Source organism: Rhinatrema bivittatum, chromosome 8 (genome assembly GCF_901001135.1).
Source record: "Rhinatrema bivittatum chromosome 8, aRhiBiv1.1, whole genome shotgun sequence".
Lineage (NCBI taxonomy): Eukaryota > Metazoa > Chordata > Amphibia > Gymnophiona > Rhinatrematidae > Rhinatrema > Rhinatrema bivittatum.
In genome coordinates this window covers 4,682,840-4,704,071 of record NC_042622.1, presented here as the reverse complement: position 1 = coordinate 4,704,071, position 21,232 = coordinate 4,682,840, and the positions used below count along the sequence as shown (strand labels likewise).

Genomic DNA, 21,232 nt, shown 5'->3' with positions numbered 1-21,232 from the left:
GAGCTACTCGCAGGCGAATGGGATCTCTGACTGAGAGGTCTAGCAGTGTGGGAAACCATACTTGGCGAGGCCAGTATGGGGCTATGAGTATCATAGTCCCCTTGTCCTGTTGTAGCTTCACTAGGGTTTTGGTTATGAGTGGTATGGGTGGATACGCATATAACAGGCCTGAGTTCCAATGGCGAGCAAAGGCGTCCTTCGGCAGGCTGTTCTCCTGTCGTAACGGAGCAGTAATTGTTCACCTTGTAGTTCAGATGGGATGCAAAAAGATCTATTGTTGGTTGACCCCAGCGTTGGAAGATCTTGGTTGCTATCGTTGGATCCAAGGACCACTCGTGTGGTTGGAACTGACGACTTAGGCGATCGGCTATTATGTTGCGGATGCCTGCCAGGTAAGTGGCTCGTAGAAGAATGGAGTGTGTTAGAGCCCAGTCCCAAATCTGAGCTGCCTCTTGGCAAAGGAGTTGGGAACCTGTTCCCCCTTGTTTGTTGATGTACCACATGGCTACTGTGTTGTCCGTTTGAATCAGCACAGTCTTGTGTGAAAGGCAGTCCTTGAACGCATGTAGCGCATAATGTATAGCTCGAAGCTCTAGGAAGTTTATTTGAAAAGAGGCTTCGGCTTTTGTCCACGTCCCTTGGGTCTTGAGATGACCAATGTGTGCTCCCTAGCCTAAGGTGGACGCATCTGTAGTTAAGGTCACTTGTGGAACTGGTTGCTGGAAAGGCAGACCTTTGAGCAAATTGTTCATTGATGTCCACCAGAGGAGGGAGGAACGCAGTTCCTGCGTTTTCTGAATGGGAGTGGACAATGGTTGAATGGCTTGAATCCACTGAGATTTGAGTGTCCATTGCATTAGTCGCATGGTCAGTCTGGCCATAGGAGTGACGTGAACTGTGGAGGCCATGTGACCGAGTAGGGTGAGGCACTGATGAGCTGTAACTTGAGAGTGATTTCGGAGAGAGCGTGCCAGGAGAACGAGTGTTTGAGCACGGTCTCTTGGAAGAAAAGCTTTTGCTATGATGGTGTTTAGATCTGCACCTATGAATTGTAACAGGTGAGATAGTGTGAATTGGGATTTTTGGTAGTTGATGAGAAATCCAAAGGAGTGAAGCAAGTTGACTGTGAGCTTGAGGGAACTGAGAGCTCCTTCTTGTGTCTGACTCCTGATGAGCCAATCGTCCAGATAAGGGAATACATGTACCTTTTGTCTGTGAAGATGTGCCACCGCTACTGCCAGACACTTTGTGAACACTCGAGGTGCTGAGGCTAGGCCGAATGGGAGCACTCGATATTGAAAATGTTTTCCTTCGACCAGAAATCGCAGGTACTGGTGATGAGGAGGAAAAATGGGAATGTGAGCGTAGGCGTCTTGAAGATCCAGAGAGCAGAGCCAATCCCCGCTTTGAAGAAGAGGTAGCATGGTGCCTAATGATACCATCCTGAATTTTTCTTTTTTGAGAAATTTGTTGAGATTTCTGAGGTCTAGGATGGGACGGAGGCCTCCGGTTTTCTTTGGAATGAGGAAATAGCGGGAGTAGAATCCTCTGCCCTGCTGAGGCCTGGGAACTGGTTCTATGGCCCTGGCTCTCAGAAAGATGGATAATTCTGTTTGTAGAATTTTGGAATGGTGGTTCACTGTCCAAGATGAGATTGGTGGAGTTTCTTTTGGTACAGTGAGAAAATCCAATCGGTAACCATAAGCTATAATGGAAAGTACCCATTGGTCTGTGGTTATGGAGGTCCAGGTGTGATGGAAAAAGGCTACCCGACCTCCTACTGGTAGGTGTGGAAGTGGATTGGTGGGTTGGCTGCTGCTCTCTGATTTTCTTTCAAAATCCCGACGTTGATGCAGTCTGAGGAGGAGGTTGAGGCCTTGCAGGCCTTTGCCTAGCCTGAGGACGCTGAGCTGGGCGAGATGGTCTTGCCCGGTTCAATGGGGGATAGTAGCGGCGTTGGCGGTAATAAGGACGCCTGATATCCCTTCTAGGAGGTCTCCTGGCCAGGGGTTGTGTCTTCTGAGGCAGTAAGGAAAGTTGCTTAAGTGTCTCAGTGTGATCTTTAATAGTTGCAACCGCTTCTTTAACCTTGTCGCCAAACAGGTTATCCCCTAAACAGGGTAGGTCAGCCAGTCTCTCCTGTACTTCTGGTCGGAGATTGGATGCCTTTAGCCAGGCCCACCTACGAGCAGTTATTCCTGAAGCAAAGAGACGTGCTGCAGTTTCAAAACTGTCGTAAGTCGCCCTAACTTCATGTTTGCCTGCCTCTAGGCCTTTATGCACCACTTGAAGAAATGGTTCCTGATATTGATCAGGAAGTGTGAGAACTAGGTCTTGGACTTGTTTCCAAAGATTTCGTTGGTACTGGTTCATAAAGAGTTGGTAAGATGCAATCCGAGATACCAACATAGAGCCCTGGAAAACTTTATGACCGAGGTTGTCCATGAATCTGTTGTCTTTTCCAGGTGGTGTAGAGGCATGAGACTTCAACCTCTTAGCTTTTTTCTGGGCCGATTCCACTACCACCGATTGGTGAGGTAGCTGGGTCTTTTGAAACCCAGGGATTGGTTGGACTAAGTAAGTGGCATCTGACCAAAATACAAACAGTATAACTTGTTTATTCACTGCCTACCTACTGCTACCTTATTGACTGACTATTTAAAAATATAAACAGTCTAACTTGTTTATTCACTGCCTTTCTGACTATTAAAGGCACAAACACACTAAATAATATTCCCAAATAGTTAACTTTGCCCCAGTACTTTTTAAAAAGACAATGTCCCAAGCAAAAACTTACTGATTCCTTTCAGTCACCAGCAAGGTGATCCTCTCCTCTCAGTGTTCCCACTGGAATGTGGGTTACTGAGCTTTTTCCTTCTAATTTATAATGTGCTTCTAAGGTAAATTAGTGCAAAACAATCCCATAGGAGATGTACACTTCAGTTAGATTTCCTGAGTGACTCACTGCTGTGCTGATTAACAAAGTATAGTACCTATTCACATCAAACACACAACCTTCACACTTAGTTAGTCAGCCTGAGTGACTCACTGCTCTCTTGATTAACAAATGTTGGTCCCTATTCAAACCCAATCACACTACCTCAACACCTTTCCAAGGTGAGTAACTGAGCTGAACCATTCAACTTTTTTACTTAGTTATACACTGCTCCTAGCTTATTTCTAGCTTCTGGCTACTTTTTGGGTTGGGTTTTTTTTTTCAATACAAGCACTCAGTTAGTATTAAATACAAACACTCAGTTCTTTAAAAGTCTGGAAAACACTCAGTTCTGCAGACTTTTAAAAATAAACACACTACCTACTGCTACCTTATTGACTGACTAAAAATACAAACAGTCTAACTTGTTTATTCACTGCCTTTCTGACTATTAAAGGCACAAACACACTAAATAATAAATAATAAATAAATAACCCCCCTTAAGAGAGGCCCCTATCCCTTGCTAGACACTCTGAAATTGTATTTTAGTCAGCATCTGTATAACCTGCATTGTGCTTTATCCCATAGTTAGTCACTTTGAAATGTTGTATTCTAGTCAGCACTGTATAACCTGCATTGTGCATTATCTAGTCAGCATTGTATAACCTGCATTGTGCATTATCTCCATAATCTGTAAATTCCCTTTTTGTGACTGGCCTAACACATCAGTCAACAATGCCTCCTTTAATCTGCGACTGCTCCATATCCTATCAGCTCGGACACCACTCAAAAATACCCCCCTTAATATCCCACCAGATCACACACCACAAGACCACACACAACAAAAGAAGGCTTATTCCGATCCCCAGCTTCACTCGCAATCAAGCCATCAGTCTCTCACTCATCTCCATTATATTGCTCAACGCCCAATCCCTCCAGAAGAAAACACATCTCCTATATGACATTCTAACTGATTCCAAACCAGAAATATGCGCTGTCACTGAAACCTGGTTTAAACAACATGACACTCCCCTCATCAACCAACTACCCATAGACAACTACGATGTGTTCTCAATCCCACGTAAAAAGAAGAGAGGCGGTGGCTTACTTTTGGCTGTAAAAAAGGAGCTCCAACTTCTATCCCAGAAATGCGATCTCCCAAACCAGTACGAAATTGGCTTTTTCAAATCTAATTTGCTTCAAATTTGTCTCATTTACACCCCCCCCAGGTCTACTAGAGAAAGACTCATCCCCCCTTATTGAATTCTTTGCTAAATCCCTTTCCGCTGACTTACCCACGATTCTCCTTGGAGACTTTAACTTACACGTGGATGCTTGCCTGCAATCCCCGGCCTGTGAAGCATTCATTTCCACCCTCGAAGCTATGGGTTTCAATCAAATTGTTCACTCTCCTACACACAAAGCTGGCCACACCCTAGATCTGATTTTCATCAACTCCCCCATCAACATAAGCAATCCCCCTTCATGCCTGGCAGTACCTTGATCTGATCACTCTTTGATTCTTACTAACCTCACTCTTCCGCAAATTTCCCCTACCTTGCCTTGCCAGCCCATATCTTTCAAATACCGCAAAACTTGTACTGTGGACACTATCACACAAGCATGCTCTGACATAGACAATCAAATTGACCTCTCTTCCCCAGACAACGCCTTCTCCTCCTGGGTCAACCTCACCCTTAACATTGCCAACAAACATTGCCCACTAACAACAAAAACCTTCAACCCGAACCGTAGAAATAGAAAACCCTGGTACACACCTGATCTCAGAATTCTTAAAACTCAGCTTAGAGCTGCTGAAAGGTGCTGCCGCAAGCACCACTCCCCCGCAGCCAAAACCAACTATTACCAACGCATGCACGAATACAGAAACTCCATCCTCCATACTAAACGTGAATACTATGCCAGAAAAATACACGATCTACAACATAACCCCAAGGCCCTTTTCTCTATGGTTGCTGACCTTACCACTCCCTCTCACACGCAACAACTAGCAACCACCTCCAAGAATCGATGCAATGAGTTAGCACATTTCTTTAGAGATAAAGTTACCTCCATCACGGCACACTTTTCTCACAATAACAACAATGTTATTCTTCCTATCATCAGCGCTTCAGCTACTCTTTCCTCTTTTGACTCTTCTTCCTCCCTGGAAATAGAGAACATCCTAAGAAAGATGAAACCCTCCTCACATCCCTCTGAAACTATCCCCTCTAAACTTCTACTATCTATACCCAAAGTAATCGCCAAACCGCTATCCAACATCTTCAACTGCTCTGTAGAGCAAGGCACAGTCCCTAACTTTCTCAAACAAGCAGTAGTGAAACCGCTACTCAAAAAACCCAATCTTGATCCTGCCACATTGTCTAATTACAGACCTGTTTCCAACCTACCCCTCCTAGCTAAAATTCTTGAAAAACTAGTTAACTCTCGCCTTTCCCTTCACCTTGAACAACACAACATTCTCCCATCAACCCAACATGGTTTCAGGAAGCATTTAAGTACTGAAACCCTACTACTCTCTCTTTCCGACACACTTATCAGAGGAACTGACTCGGGATCCTCTTATCTGATTGCTATGCTAGACATCTCCGCTGCGTTTGACACTGTCAATCACTCTATCCTCCTCAACATCCTCAGAAGTATTGGGATCTCTGGTAATGCACTCACCTGGATACAATCCTATCTCCAAAATCGCTTTTTCACTGTCCTAGTTGATAACAATGAATCTGAACCTATCAGTCTCCCTCAGGGTGTTCCCCAGGGCTCCTCCCTCTCCTCTACCCTCTTTAATATCTACATGCTTCCCCTTACCACCCTTCTCACCAACCTTCACATCAAGCATTCCATTTATGCAGACGATGTGCAAATTCTCTTCCCCTTTTCTGACTCCCTCCAAACTGCCCTACAAAACTGGGAATCCTGCCTTTCCTCCATTAACCAACTCCTCACAGACATGCACTTGGCTCTAAATCCCAACAAAACTGAACTCTTAATCATCTCTAATAAGCAGCCTCTTCCAGCTATCCCACTCTCATATGCATCTACATCTTTCTCCGCACACACTCGCAACCTAGGTGTCCTCATTGATAACTATCTCACTTTTAAACCATTTATTAACTCTATCATAAAGGACTGCTATTTTAAGCTACAAACGATAAAAAAACTCAGACCATTGCTACACTTTTCTGATTTTCGTAAAGTTCTTCAGTCTATTAGCCTGTCTAAAATAGACTACTGTAACGCCCTCCTCCTTGGCATCCCCTCAACGCACACCAAACCATTACAACTATTACAAAACGCCGCGGCACGTATACTGTCAAACTCTAAAAAAAGAGACCACATTACTCCCACGCTTATCGAACTCCATTGGCTCCCAATACCCTCACGAATACTTTACAAAGCACTCTCCCTCATCCATAAAAGTCTGTTAAATGCAAACCTCAACTGGATCAACCCGCCTCTCCTCCCCCGCGCTTCCAATAGACCTACTCGCCCAGCCCTACAAGGAACCCTCCGTACTCAATCAATCAAATCTATCAAACTCTCCTCCACCATGAGCAGAGCATTTTCCCTTGCTGGCCCCACTATATGGAACTCCTTGCCTCCTGATATACGCATTGAGACCTCTACTCCTAAATTCAAAAAAAAACTTAAAACTTGGTTGTTCCGGCAAGCTTACCCCCTTTCCCCTCCCCCCCCCACATAAAAATCCCTAACAGCAATCGAGTAACAATTCGAGTAGCTGACCTGTTACCTCCTCCTTCGAATATGATTAAGAATGCTTTAAGAACGCTGGCTCCTGTACATTGTAGTTATTATATTATAGTTGTCGTATTTATTTATTTATTGTTATGCCAATCAGTATTATCTATAGTTCCTGTTACTGTAAATGCATATGATACCCCTTTATTTAGTTCCCTTTCTTAAAACATTTCTAATTGTTATCACACCTTTCCCCATTATTTTTCATTTGTTACTTGTATTCGATTGTTACTTGTAAGGGCCCTGCCCAAAAGTTATTTGTTTTATGTAAACCGATACGATGTGCGAACGGCTATCGGTATAGAAGAGACTTTAAATAAATAAATAAATAATAATATTCCCAAATAGTTAACTTTGCCCCAGTACTTTTAAAAAAGACAATGTCCCAAGCAAAAACTTACTGATTCCTTTCAGCCACCAGCAAGGTGATCCTCTCCTCTCCTCTCAGTGTTCCCACTGAAGCCTTATCCGTTTTGATTTCCTTTGTGCCAACTCCACAACAACTGATTGATGTGGCAGTTGTGCTTTCTGGTAACCGGGGACAGATTGTACCAAATAAGTGGTGTCCACCTTCTTATTGATAGCTGGTACTGAGCATGGGTGCTTCCAGAGTCTGTGCTGTAAGTCTAGGAGGACTTTATGGACAGGTACAGCCAAGAATTGTTTTGGAGGGTCCACGAATTGGAGGACCTCCAGTGTTTGCTGTCTAGCATCCTCTTTGGCTACCAGAGTAAACGGTATGGTGTCCGCCATATCCTGAACAAAATTTGTGAAGGATAAATCCTCAGGTGGAGATTTCTTTCGTTCTTCTGGAGGGGAAGGATCAGACATAAATCCTTCAGAAGAAGTATCTGTATGCCTGTCGTCCCAGGTATCATTTGGATCACCCTGATGTGGAGATGTTGGAGAAGACCTTGGTGGATGAGAAAGTCCTGAAGGACCTGGCTGTGGATCATCTAAAGGGATCCGTCCAGGGACTTCTTCTCGTGGCTTGGATGGAGTTGATGGAATAGCACCGACTATTTCATCCAATTCTTTCATTAGAAGCTGGTACAGTGCAAATTCTGGATGTCCTGGAGCCCTAGGTGACATCGGCATCGATGGTATCGGGTCGGGCATCGGCATTGGAATCAGCATCGATGGTCGCCTCGGTATAGTCTTCGGCTGTGGTACCGGCATCAGTGCAGGCACCGGCATCGGCGGGATCGCCGGCATCGGTGCGAGCACCGGCATCGGTGTGGGCACCGGCTTCGGTGAAGGCACTGGCATCGGTGCAGGCACCAGCATCGGCGGGATCGCCGGCAACGGTGCAGGCACCGGCATCAGTAAGGGCACTGGCATTGGTGAGGGCACCGGTATCGACGTGTGTTGATCCTTCAAGGCTTGGAGCACCGCTTGATGGATGAAATCCGACAATTCCTCCTTGATAGCTGGTGTGGGCAAAGCAGCTACACGTGGTGGCAGTGGAGGTGTCGATGGTCCTTCCACAGGGCCCTATGGAGGTTCGACGATCGGTGCTTCGATATGGGGCGAAGGCCTCGGCGTCGAAGCCAGCGGTGTTTCCTGGAGTCTAGGCCGTTTCGCGGTCGATTCCTCCGGAGAGAGAAGCGCCTCTGGTATTGATGGGTGTCGGTGCCGATGGCGATGCTTTGGATGGTGTTCGGTCGCTGACGTCGTTGATGCTATCGATGGTGTCGGCGATGAATGATCCCTCGACCGTTCTGGACGACGGTTTTTCAATATTATACGTTTGGAGACTCCGGCCGGAGATGATTGAGTCGATGTGGAAGGGGTTAGCAGAAGCTGTAGATGGAATAAATGCTCCATCTTTTCTTGGTGGGCCTTTCTTCCCTTCGCGGTCATTTCTGCACACTTGGGACATGTTGTTACGTCGAGTTTTTCTCCTAAACAAAGGACACACTCGAGGTGTGGATCTGTAATGGACATTGTCCGATTACAGTTGGGATATTTTTTAAATCCTGTGGCCATATTTTTTCGTCGACAGCCGTCGATGAAAATGAAAGAAAACGTGAGAGGAAAAAAATTTTACTCAGAGAGTAAAACAGAGACTAAGATTTACTCACCAGCCGGTGGTAACCCGAGGGACCCCGATATGGGAGAGAATAAATGGTTCTGAAATCTGATTTTAGTCAGACAAAACTGTGAGAAAACTCACAGAGGTTCCTTCTCCGCGATGCCAACAGCAGCACGGAAAAACGAAGACTGAAGGGAGACCCCTGTGGCTGAGAATATCATGGCATGCTGGGCATGCTCAGTGGGCTCAGAGTGCCAGTCAAAAGTTTCTAGAAACTTTGACAGAAAGTTTTCCGCAATAGGGCTCCATCAATGATGTCACCCATATGTGAGGACTAGCATTCTGCTTGTCCTGGGACAAAATATTTGATCTAAATATTCCAGATATTTTCTTTGCCTAGCCTTCCCTCTGTATAGTCTCATACCTTCTCCCTTTGTCTTCCCTGATACATATAGAAACCTATGTAAGACCCTAACTTTTGTGGTTTTTTTCCACTAACTTCATTTATTTGTCAGGAATATGGCAACAATTATTCCACAAAATTGGTTGCCTATCGTGCATTATTAATATAATTAAGTTATAATTAACAACAAAAAACAAAAAAGGATACCTTCTGATTCTTTTAGACCTCTCTGAAGCCTTTGACACAGTGGATCACAAAATTCTTATCTCCTGTCTAGAATCCATTGGGCTAACTGGCAAAACTCTTAGTTGGTTTACATCCTTCCTCAATAACAGATACTTCAAAGTTTCCATCAATAATAGCTCATCGAACCCCATCCCCCTCGAAACAGGTGTGCCACAAGGATCAGCACTATCACCCATTTTATTCAACATCTACCTTACTCCTTTTATGCCATCTCTTATCAAGACTTGACATAACGTATTACATGTATTCCGATGACATACAAATCCTCATTCCAATTTCCTCGATAGAAGATGCTATGTCAAAAGCAGCCTCACACCTGGATGCAATCAGAAACTTGCTAATTCATCTTAAATTATGTCTAAATACGAGCAAAACCGAATGTATTCTAATTGCCAAAAAAAATCCTGGACTTAAAACAATTCCTCCCTTCCACTTTGACAAGACCCTCATCCAACTTAAAGAGAGCGTTAAAGACCTGGGATTTTGGTTAGACATTGATCTAAACTACAAAAAACACATCTCTACAAAAATAAAAGAAGGCTTTCACAAACTTCAAATATTAAAACACCTAAAACCACTGCTTCACCCCCATGATTTCAAAACCGTCCTACAAGCCCTCATATTTTCCGGCTTGGATTACTGCAACTCCCTATTGATCGGCCTTCCAAAAACATCTTTGAGACCCTTGCAGCTTCTTCAGAATGCTGCGGCCAGAGTTCTAACTGGTAAAAGAAAAGCTGATCACATTTCACCTGTTCTCAACCAACTACAGTGGCTCCCTATTGAAAAAAGAATAGAATTCAAAGTTCTCTCTATACTCCACAAAGCAATATATAAGGCCGACTACACTGCCTTTGATGACATCATTCACATACATTGCTCTCAACGAACAACAAGAACAACTAGTAAACTTCAACTAGTGATTCCCTCACTTCCACAGGCCAAACTATCCTCCACCAGAAACAGAGCCTTCTCCATCATTGGCCCAAAGCTATGGAATTCGTTACCTCATTTCCTCACCAATCAAGAAAACCTAAAATCCTTCAAAAAAGACCTAAAATCCTGGCTATTCAGCCAATCTTTTAAGGACTGCATTCAATGACTTTAAAGTATACTCCCATAGCCTGCTATCATACAATATCCCCCTTGGACAATGTCCCCTGTTTCATGCTACAGATGCTTCCTTTTTATGATGTACTCAGATATCTCTGTTCTTCTATTCAGTGTATCTACACTGTGTTTATCTTGTTCTTTCATTTTCCTAGTTATGCCATCTCTCATTATTGTTAATTTTTTCAAATTTTAAATTATCGTTCAATGTAACAAGTTGTTTTGTATGTAAACCGGAGTGAAGGCAACCCTGCTATACCTCGGTATATAAAAAATGATAAATAAATAAACAAACAAACAAATAAATAATATAACTCTAATATATATACCCTTGCCTAAAAAGTATACACATCCAAGTCCTTAAATCTCACAACATATTGGGGCGGATTTTCAGAGCCCTGCTCGCGTAAATCCGCCCAAAACCGGGCGGATTTACGCGAGCAGGGCCCTGCGCGCCGGGAAGCCTATTTTACATAGGCCTCCCGGCGCGCGCAGAGCCCCGGGACTCGCGTACGTCCCGGGGTTCTCGGAGGGGGGCGTGTCGGGGGGCGGGGCCGGAGCGCGCGGCATTGCGGGGGCGTGTCGACAGCGTTTTGGGGGCGGGTACGGGGCGTGGCTACGGCCCGGGGGCGGGGCCGCGCCCTCCGTACCCGCCCCCAGGTCGCGGCCCGGCGCGCAGCAGGCCCGCTGGCGCGCGGGGATTTACGTCTCCCTCCGGGAGGCGTAAATCCCCCGACAAAGGTAAGGGGGGGGTGTAGACAGGGCCGGGTGGGTGGGTTAGGTAGGGGAAGGGAGGGTAAGGTGAGGGGAGGGCAAAGGAAAGTTCCCTCCGAGGCCGCTCCGATTTCGGAGCGGCCTTGGAGGGAACGGGGGGAGGCAGCGCGGCTCGGCGCGCGCAGGCTATACAAAATCGATAGCCTTGCGCGCGCCGATCCAGGATTTTAGTGGATACGCGCGGCTCCGCGCGTATCTACTAAAATCCAGCGTACTTTTGCTTGAGTCTGATGCGCAAGCAAAAGTAGGCTGATCGCGCTTCTTTTAAAATCTACCCCATTGTGTATAGCACCATTTTGGCACCCTTTTCAGGATTGCTTTTTCTCTTGTCTATATCTTTTCAGAGGTACAGCATCTAGAACTAGACATAATACATCAAAAAGGTTCTCAAGAATGATTTGTATAGAGGTATTGACTTACCCACAGAATCGTTTTCAATAGCTGGAAGGAGAGGAATCTCTTTACTTATGTCCAGAATATCTTCAGTAAGTCCATCTTGCTCAGTACTTAACAAATTGTCTTAAAAAAATGCATACGATATTAATAATGGGCAGCAAACAGAAGCCCCACTGTTACTGTAATCTTATGATCTTGACGCCTGTCATGCAGGGGACCATTCTAGTACAAAAGGGATACAGGCATGAGATCATGTTAGCCAATTGTGAGTGAAAACAACGCAATAAAATGAAATCCACTATTAATAGCTCTGAAGACGAGAAAAGAGTAATGATGGTTCATTAAGAGAACCAATTTTCATGCTGGCAATATGTGAACAGTCTGTAAAGAATTAATTTACATAGAAATGTTCTACTGTTCAGTAGATACAGATATCCAAAAAAACATTCTCCATAAATTCTACTGCACTATGTATTTCTATACTGACAATTTTTTAGCAACTCAGACTAAGTCCAACATATACAGCTACTGAGATATCCATACCGACTTCCATTTGAATTGCTAACACTATATACACATTTGCATTATTTATGATTAAACATAGAAAGCATTGCTTGCTTGTAATTTATGTTCTCAGATGACAGCAATGCAAGAAGCAAAACAGATGGGTCACATGATCTAGTCTTGTGCTGGCACCAGTGAATTTTTCCAGAGCTTTCTAGGAAACGTTTCTGGGCATGTGCAGGAGTTTCCGCATGCCCGCATGCCACCAAACTTGCTGCTCTTCAGTTTTTTAACTAGTTAAGCTACAACAAAACTGGAAAATGAGCAACTCAGTGTAGAAGCAAGTGAGTTGTAAGGCTCACTGCATTGTTGTCATCAAAGAAGCAAATATACTTTCTCTGATCATAAGTCGATTCAGTAGGATGCATATGGGAATCACCAGCTGAAGTCTCCAACAAGAAAGGAGAAAAGCAACATGGCCACCATTTGACATCTTATTTCTATAGAACCATTTAAGGTGTTTGTGATTGATTATGAGGGTGAATTAAAAGCACATCAGCAAATATTTCATGGATTCTATAACATATTTTATAGCCATATGAAGACCTTTTGATGATCAATGATCTCTGTCCATTGGATTCTGTCAGGGGGACTACTCATATAGTAATTTCATTAGCAGTTTTGCTTTGTAATAAAATTTGGTAAAGTATTCAATGAACCCAAGAGAGGATTTTTCAAATTGCTTTCTTCATTGAACTGGTATTTGGATATAGCTTCCACTTTTCTGGCTTGCAATTGGACCTGCCTTTTTACCAGGAATACCCTAGATACTGAACTTATCCGGCTAAATGAAGATTTGGTCACTTAGATGGCTAAGGTAGGGGCATAATTGCAGGAGTTGAATTAGCTGGTTAAGTCATCCGATTAAGTCTGGTCGAACCAAAGAGCTGTCCTAAATTAACCAGATAAAGAAAGCTGACTAACTTTAAGATAGCCAGTTATATTCAATAATGTGGTTGCACTATAGAATATACTTCCAAAATTAGCTGAATAAACTTATTCAGCTAACTGTGCTATCCGGACAGTGACTGAATATGGACCTCATTTAGTTTAGTAATTTTTGGCCACCACCTCAAACTTATGGCATGTAAGGAGGACATCTAGCAAACATACATAAATAAGTAAATAAAAAAATGAGCCATGTTAAAATAGAGCAAAGATCCATTGAGCCAGCATTCTATCTTCAACAGTGGCCAATCCAAGTCACTAGGAAGTACCCAGCAGATTCGAAAGACTAAGTCCATTCATTATTGCTGACTCCCAGGTATACACCTAGGATGATATATTTGATTTAGATGAAAATATCGGGAAATCGTAATCTCTTTCAATGTCATTAACTGTTAATCTGCTCATGAGGATTTATTTATTTAAATCTTTTTTATACCGACATTCATGAAGCATATCATATTGGTTCACATAGAACAGGGGTATTATAACATCAGAAAGAAGATTAAGTTACAAAAAAACAGGGGTCCCGAGAACTTGGTTAATGGAAGGCAAGGACAGGAGTAGAAGGTAGAGGTGAGAATTCCGTAATTAACAATGTAGAATGACATAATGATTTGCGAATCTAGTTACAACTGATATAGCATATAATCTAACTATATCATAAAGAAATAAATAACAGATAACAATTAACATAACTGGCTGCTGGCTAGCAGGGCTAAGATAGTTGATAGGGGTGAGGGTGGGTAAAGGAGAGGAAAGGGGGAGAGAGGAGGGGGGAGGAGGTAGCAAGGATAAGGAATTTATGCATGGTAGAAGGCGAAAAATAGGTAACACAGGTAGCATATTATTGTGGTTTCCAAGGAGACTTAATTATTAGCAGTATATAGGTGACATATTTATAGAGTACATATTTCTAACAGAGCAGTTTATAAAGTACATATTTGGGAGGAAACATCTAGTGGGATATCCGTCTGACAGCTAGTCGCATAGAATTTAAGAAATTGCTAAAAACTCAGAACCAATGTCAGGAAGTATTTCTTCACGGAGAGGGTGGTGGATGCCTGGAATGCCCTTCCGAAGGAAGTGGTGAAGACCAGAACTGTGAAGGACTTCAAAGGGGCGTGGGATAAACACTGTGGATCCATAAAATCAAGAGGCCGTCAATAAAGAGTGGGTGGCTCACCAGAATGACGGCTACTGCCTGGAGATAATACCCTTATTCAATAAACATACACATGGTTACTGTGACTCCAACATCGCTCTAAGCTACAACAGCAAGAGGAAATGTGGAAAAAAGGATTCGCATTCACAAAGTGGGGAGTAGCTGGCTTGTTACGGCGGTTACTACCCCAAACCAAATAAGCCTGATACTTCACTTTCAATGCATATCCAGCATAGCTCTCTGCTTCAACGGCAGGGGAGAAGAAAAACTGATACTTCACGCATATCCAGCATAGCTCTCTGCTTCAACGGCAGGGGAGAAGAAAAACTGATACTTCATGCATATCCAGCATAGCTCTCTGCTTCAACGGCAAGAGAGAAGAAAAACTGATACTTCACGCATATCAAGCATAGCTCCCTGCTTCAACGGCAGGGGAGAAGAAAAACTGATACTTCACGCATATCCAGCATAGCTCTCTGTTTCAACAGCAGGGGGAGAAGAAAAAAGGATTTGCACTCACAAAGCGGGGAGTAGCTGGCTTGTTACGGCGGTTACTACCCCAAACCAAATAAGCCTGATACTTCACTTTCAATGCATATCCAGCATAGCTCTCTGCTTCAACGGCAGGAGAGAAGAAAAACTGATACTTCACGCATATCCAGCATGGCTCTCTGCTTCAACGGCAGGGGAGAAGAAAAACTGATACTTCACGCATATCCAGCATAGCTCTCTGCTTCAACGGCAGGAGAGAAGAAAAACTGATACTTCACGCATATCAAGCATAGCTCCCTGCTTCAACGGCAGGGGAGAAGAAAAACTGATACTTCACGCATATCCAGCATGGCTCTCTGCTTCAACAGCAGGGGAGAAGAAAAAAGGATTCGCACTCACAAAGCGGGGAGTAGCTGGCTTGTTATGGCGGTTACTACCCCAAAACAAATAAGCCTGATACTTCACTTTCAATGCATATCCAGCATAGGTCTCTGCTTCAACAGCAGGGGAGAAGAAAAACTGATACTTCACGCATATCAAGCATAGCTCTCTGCTTCAACGGCAAGGGAGAAGAAAAACTGATACTTCACGCATATCCAGCATGGCTCTCTGCTTCAACGGCTAGGGAGAAGAAAAACTGATACTTCATGCATATCCAGCATAGCTCTCTGCTTCAACGGCAGGGGAGAAGAAAAACAACCAATAAGGGCTGAATAACATAGTCTGGGTAAAACAAATAAGCATGGGTGTAGCTTGCTTATTGTGGCGGTTACTACCCCTACTACCCCTAACTAATCAAGCTTGATATTTCACGTGGATGCAGCTCCATCACTGCTCTCTACATTAATGGTGGGGGTGGAAGGAAAATAGAACCAAAGAGCTAAGAGAAACAGATAAGTATGAGAAAAAAATGTGTGAAGCTTGCTGGGCAGACTGGATGGCCCGTTTGGTCTTCTTCTGCCGTCATTTCTATGTTTCTATGTTTCTATCTCTTCACTCATGCATACAATATATATTAAGTTTATTCACTACATGTCCTTGGTAATGAATTTTAAAGTGTTTGTATATGATTTTATGATCTGTTTGTTAATGTGTAATATTGCTTGTGTATGTACTAATATGTAAACCGCCTAGACGGATAGTCCCCTACCCATTGGGGTAGATTTTAAAAGAAGCGCGATCAGCCTACTTTTGCTTGCGCATCAGACTCAAGCAAAAGTACGCTGGATTTTAGTAGATACGCGCGCAGCCGCGCGTATCCACTAAAATCCTGGATCGGCGCGCGCAAGGCTATCGATTTTGTATAGCCTGCGCGCGCCGAGCCGCGCTGCCTCCCCCCGTTCCCTCCAAGGCCGCTCCGAAATCGGAGCGGCCTCGGAGGGAACTTTCCTTTGCCCTCCCCTCACCTTACCCTCCCTTCCCCTACCTAACCCACCCACCCGGCCCTGTCTACACCCCCCCCTTACCTTTGTCGGGGGATTTACGCCTCCCGGAGGGAGACGTAAATCCCCGCGCGCCAGCGGGCCTGCTGCGCGCCGGGCCACGACCTGGGGGCGGGTACGGAGGGCGCGGCCACGCCCCCGGGCCGTAGCCACGCCCCGTACCCGCCCCCAAAACGCTGTCGACACGCCCCCGCAACGCCGCGCGCTCCGGCCCCGCCCCCCCGACACGCCCCCCTCCGAGAACCCCGGGACGTACGCGAGTCCCGGGGCTCTGCGCGCGCCGGGAGGCCTATGTAAAATAGGCTTCCCGGCGCGCAGGGCCCTGCTCGCGTAAATCCGCCCGGTTTTGGGCGGATTTACGCGAGCAGGGCTCTGAAAATCCGCCCCATTGTGCGGTATATAAGAATTGTAAATAAATAAATAAATAAATGATGGGGCATATTAATGGGATAACAAATTTCTGGGGCAAAATAGATTACCAGCAGGTAGAATATTTTAACAAGAGGTAAAATATTTGTGGGAAGCATTTGAAACCAAGCAGTATTTATGGGAAGCAAATGAGTAAAAGAAAGGTAAACTTATTATAATGATAACGAAGGAGGCATATTAGAACATTAACATTGAGGGAAGAGGGTTGGCATGTATTATAGTGGATGGATATCAGAAGCTGGCTGTTGGCAGAGGGTGGGAAGTAAGAGAATATGGAAGAGTAGAAGAGGAAAGGATGGGGGGGAGGGTAGGGCAAGTAGGGAGTCAGTGATTAAGGAAAGGCTTGTTTCCTGCAATCAAAGGAAAAGGCTTGTATCCTGCAATCAATTACTGAATTATAGAATTGTATCCACTCTTGCGATCTGAAGATTCTCTGTGGACTTTCTCTTGAAGAAGCTTTTGCCAAGCGAAACATGTTGGGAGGCAGTCCCTGTGTACATTGTTTTTAATATGTTTTGTATGTAGGAGTGTGCATGTTGGGATGGATGTGATGACTTTTAGATTATAAGGATACAATTTTGTGGTTTCCTGGGATAAATTTGAATCAACTTATTTTTTGTGATAAACTTTTTTTTATTTAGGATTTTTGGTATATCATTTTATGTATTGATTTGTTTTTGTGTGTGATATACATTTTTTTGCCTTTGATTTAAAAGTGATTCCCAGGTATAAGCTGTGGGTTATTCCTGAATAATAACTGTTAATGGACTTTTCCAAACCCCTTTTAAATCCAGTTATGCTATATGCCTTGATCATATAAATGATCCCACTGTTGGAAACAAGATAGACCCTCAGTCTGACCCAGTATGGAAATTTCTTATGTTCTTATATCCTCAGGCAACAAATTCCATATCTTGATTGTACACTAAGAGAAAAAATGCTTTCTCCCTTTTGGTTTACATAAGCTACTTGTTAGTCTCATATTGTGTACTCTAGTGTTGTATTATTTAAGAGTAAAACATTTCCTACTTACTTGCTCCATCCCATTCATGATTTTATAAAACTATCATATCATCTTAGTCGTCTCTTCTTCAAGCTGAAAAGTCCCAACTTATTTAGCCTTTCATCAGAAAGAAGTAATTTCATCTCCTTTAAAATATAGTGGGGTAGATTTTATAATTTTGTGCGAGCGCGTACTTTTGTTCGTGCACCAGGCGCAAACAAGAGTACGCGGGATTTCAATAGATACGCGCCTAGCAGCGCGTATCCATTAAAATCTGGGATTGGCGCACAGCCTGCCTCCGTTCCCTCCGAGGCCTCTCTGAAATCGGAGCGGCCTCGGAGGGAACTTTCTTTCGCCCTCCCCTCACCTCCCCCTCCCTTCCCCTACCTAACCCACCCCCCCGGACCTATCTAAATCTGCGTGCGCCAGCGGGCTGCTGGCGTGCCATCACCCGACCCGGGGGCTGTTCCGGAGGGCGCAGCCACGCCCCCGGGCCGAAACCACGCACGCGGCGCCGCCCCCCAAACGTCGCATCACCCGCGCCACGCCCCCGAAACGCCGTGTCACGACCGCCACGCCCGACACGCCCCCCGGCATGCCTCTCCATGCAAGCCCCGGGACTTACACGCGTCCCAGGGCTTGCGTGCGCCGCCGAGCCTATGCAAAATAGGCTCAGCGCGCGCAGGGGGTGTTTGGGGTAGGTTTTCGGTGGGTACGCGCGTACCCCTTTGAAAATCTACCCCAGTGTTTCTTATGCATTCCAAAGTTAATTGCAGCTAATATAAATCCAAACATTTTTCCCAGTTTTTTACCCCCCCCCCCCCACATCCAACCACCCCCTTCCCCTTCCTTCCCATCCCTCCCCTCTCTCTACATAGCATATAATCCAAAAGGAAAGGAAAAAAACCCTCAAATTTCCCACTTAGCATATCCTCACATCGAATGACCTACCCAACAGCATCACAACTTGTTCAGCAGACTTAGACCCAAGAACCAGTATTTTAAATTATTCTCCTTAGTCTTGGTGTTAAAATTTGGATATATTTTTCCCAAGTATTCATAAATATCTTGCATCGCTTTAAAGTCTCATTGGAAGCCATGTTTTCCATCTGCATCATATTTTGCCAAAAAAAGGGTGGATTATTGCTCCTCCAGTTCAAAAGGACTCACTTCTTACTGAGAACGCAAGCCTTTAGTGTAAATAACCCATCTCCCTTAGTTTTGAAAAACATCAATGGAAACTGTTCAAACAGTAATGCTTCAGGGGAATTTACAAGATTATATCCTAAGATGCTTGAGATGTAACCAACCACTCAATTCCAGAAAGATTTGATTTGTGAGCAGGACGAAAAACTGTGTGACAGTTTACTTTCTTCCATATTACACTTAACACATAGCTGTGAATTAGATATGCCAGCTTGGAATGCGCAAGTCTAGGAGATATGCTCTCCTCAAAAATTTAAATTGCATTTCCCTGATGCCATGTTAAAGGAGAATGTCTTCAGATGTTTAAAACATGACTTAAACACTTGGTCCATAAACCCTAAAGCCACTCCTCTGTAGCCAACAATTCAAAAGAATCTCTACATTAGACTCTGTGCAAATTTATGCAAATCTTTGTATATTGCTGATAAAGGGAGATGTTTCCTCTCTTCGTGCTTAATAATTACCTCTAATAGATTCCTTTTTTCTGGAATTAAGTCGCTCAAGAGCAGTGAGACCACATAATGTCACAGTTGAACATAAGAAAAATAGCTGATGTCATTCAAATCATATTGATTTTTTTCAACTCCTGGAATGAAATAATCTTTCCCCCTTCATCCAAAATATGGTGTAAATGTGTGATACCCTTGATTTCCATCGTTGAAAGTCAGCCATGTTATTACCAGGAGGAAATTCTAAATTTCCTTGAATTGGTAATAACTAATAATAATATGATGACCACTTAAATTGTCTAGTCAATTTCTTCCAAACCCATTTGAATGGGGAAATCAAGATAAATTAGACCACCCACATGCAAGTTACCATAAGGAGCATGTAAACCATATTTAGGATCAAGAGGATGAATCAATTCTTTCTCCCTTTTCATACTGACATATACAGATTTAACATATATCAAATCCCTGATTATTCTCAATAAACATGCTAGATTATAATTCCCCAAATCTGGGAACCCTATGCCTCCTTCTCCCCAATCCTTCTTTAACCTCCTCAAAGGTATATGTGATTTCTTTCCCCTCCAAAACAAAGTGAGTGTTAAAGTATTCAATATTATCAAATTTTCTTTCTTTAATAAAAGTGGCAGATTTTGAAATACATATAGCCATTTTAGGAAGAGTACTAATTTGAAAAGATTTACTCATCCATGACAAAGGCAAGTTTCACTAGTCACTAATCTTCTGCCTGGTATATTTTATTAGCAAGGAAACATTAATGTCATATATGGTAGCTAGGTCTATAAATATCCGGAGACCTAAATATGAAAAACTTCCAGGAGCCCACCGCAAGGGGAACCTTGCCTGCAAAAACCAAAGCTTCAGATTTGTCTTTGTTCAGTTTAAAACCCGAGATTTTCCCAAAGCTCTCAATCAAATGCATTAGTCCCAGTGAGTTTACAGGACTGGTAAGAAACACCAGAATATCATCAGCAAATAACACATATTTAAATTCCTGAGTGCCTAATTGCATAGGGGCGGATTTTAAGAGCCCTGCTCGCGTAAATCCGGGCGGATTTACGCAAGCAGGGCCCTGCGCGCCGGTGCGCCTATGTTCAATAGGCCTACCGGCGCACGCAGAGCCCCGGGACTCGCGTAAGTCCCGGGGTTTTCCGAGGGGGCGTGTTGGGGGCGTGTCGGGGGTGGGGCAGAGCGGTGCGCCGTTTTCGGGGCGGGACGCAGCATTTCGGGGGCGGGCCCGGGGGCGTGGCCGCGCCCTCCGGAACCGCCCCCGGGTTGTGTCTAGGCGCGCCAGCGGACCGCTGGCGCGCGGGGATTTACTTCTCCCTCTGGGAGGCGTAAATCCCCCAACAAAGGTAGGGGGGGGTTTTAGACAGGGCCGGGGGGGTGGGTTAGGTAGAGGAAGGGAGGGGAAGGTGAGGGGAGGGCGTTAGCGAATTCCCTCCGAGGCCGCTCCGATTTCGGAGCGGCCTCGGAGGGAACGGAGGTAGGCTGCGCGGCTCGGCACGCGCCGGCTACACAGAATCAGTAGCCTTGCACGCGCCGATCCAGGATTTTAGCAGCTACGCGCGTATCTACTAAAATCCCGCGTACTTTTGTTGGCACCTGGAGTGCCAACAAAAGTACGCCAACGCGCCGTTTTTGAAAATTTACCCCATACCTTTTATATTCCTAGTCATCTGAATAGAGCACAGCTGTGGTTCCAAAAAACATAAAAACAATAATGGAGAAAGAGGGCAAATGTGCCTGGTACCTCTCCTTATGGAAATTACTGTGTACAATTCTCGTTGCTGCCTCTAAAAAAGATATAGTTGTGATGGAGAAGGTACAGAGA

At 44.4% G+C, this 21,232-nt stretch overlaps 1 protein-coding gene across 4 annotated transcripts in view; it reads right to left on the bottom strand.

Annotated features, from left to right (window-relative positions):
- The window catches only part of RAD21L1 (RAD21 cohesin complex component like 1), a 775,557-nt gene that overhangs the window by 383,121 nt on the left and 371,204 nt on the right, over nt 1–21,232 (bottom strand). For all 4 annotated transcript variants that reach the window (XM_029611932.1, XM_029611931.1, XM_029611933.1 and 1 more), the window contains exon 7: nt 11,707–11,805. In XM_029611932.1, coding sequence (XP_029467792.1) covers nt 11,707–11,805 — 99 coding nt within the window. The remainder of the gene's footprint in view (nt 1–11,706; nt 11,806–21,232) is intronic.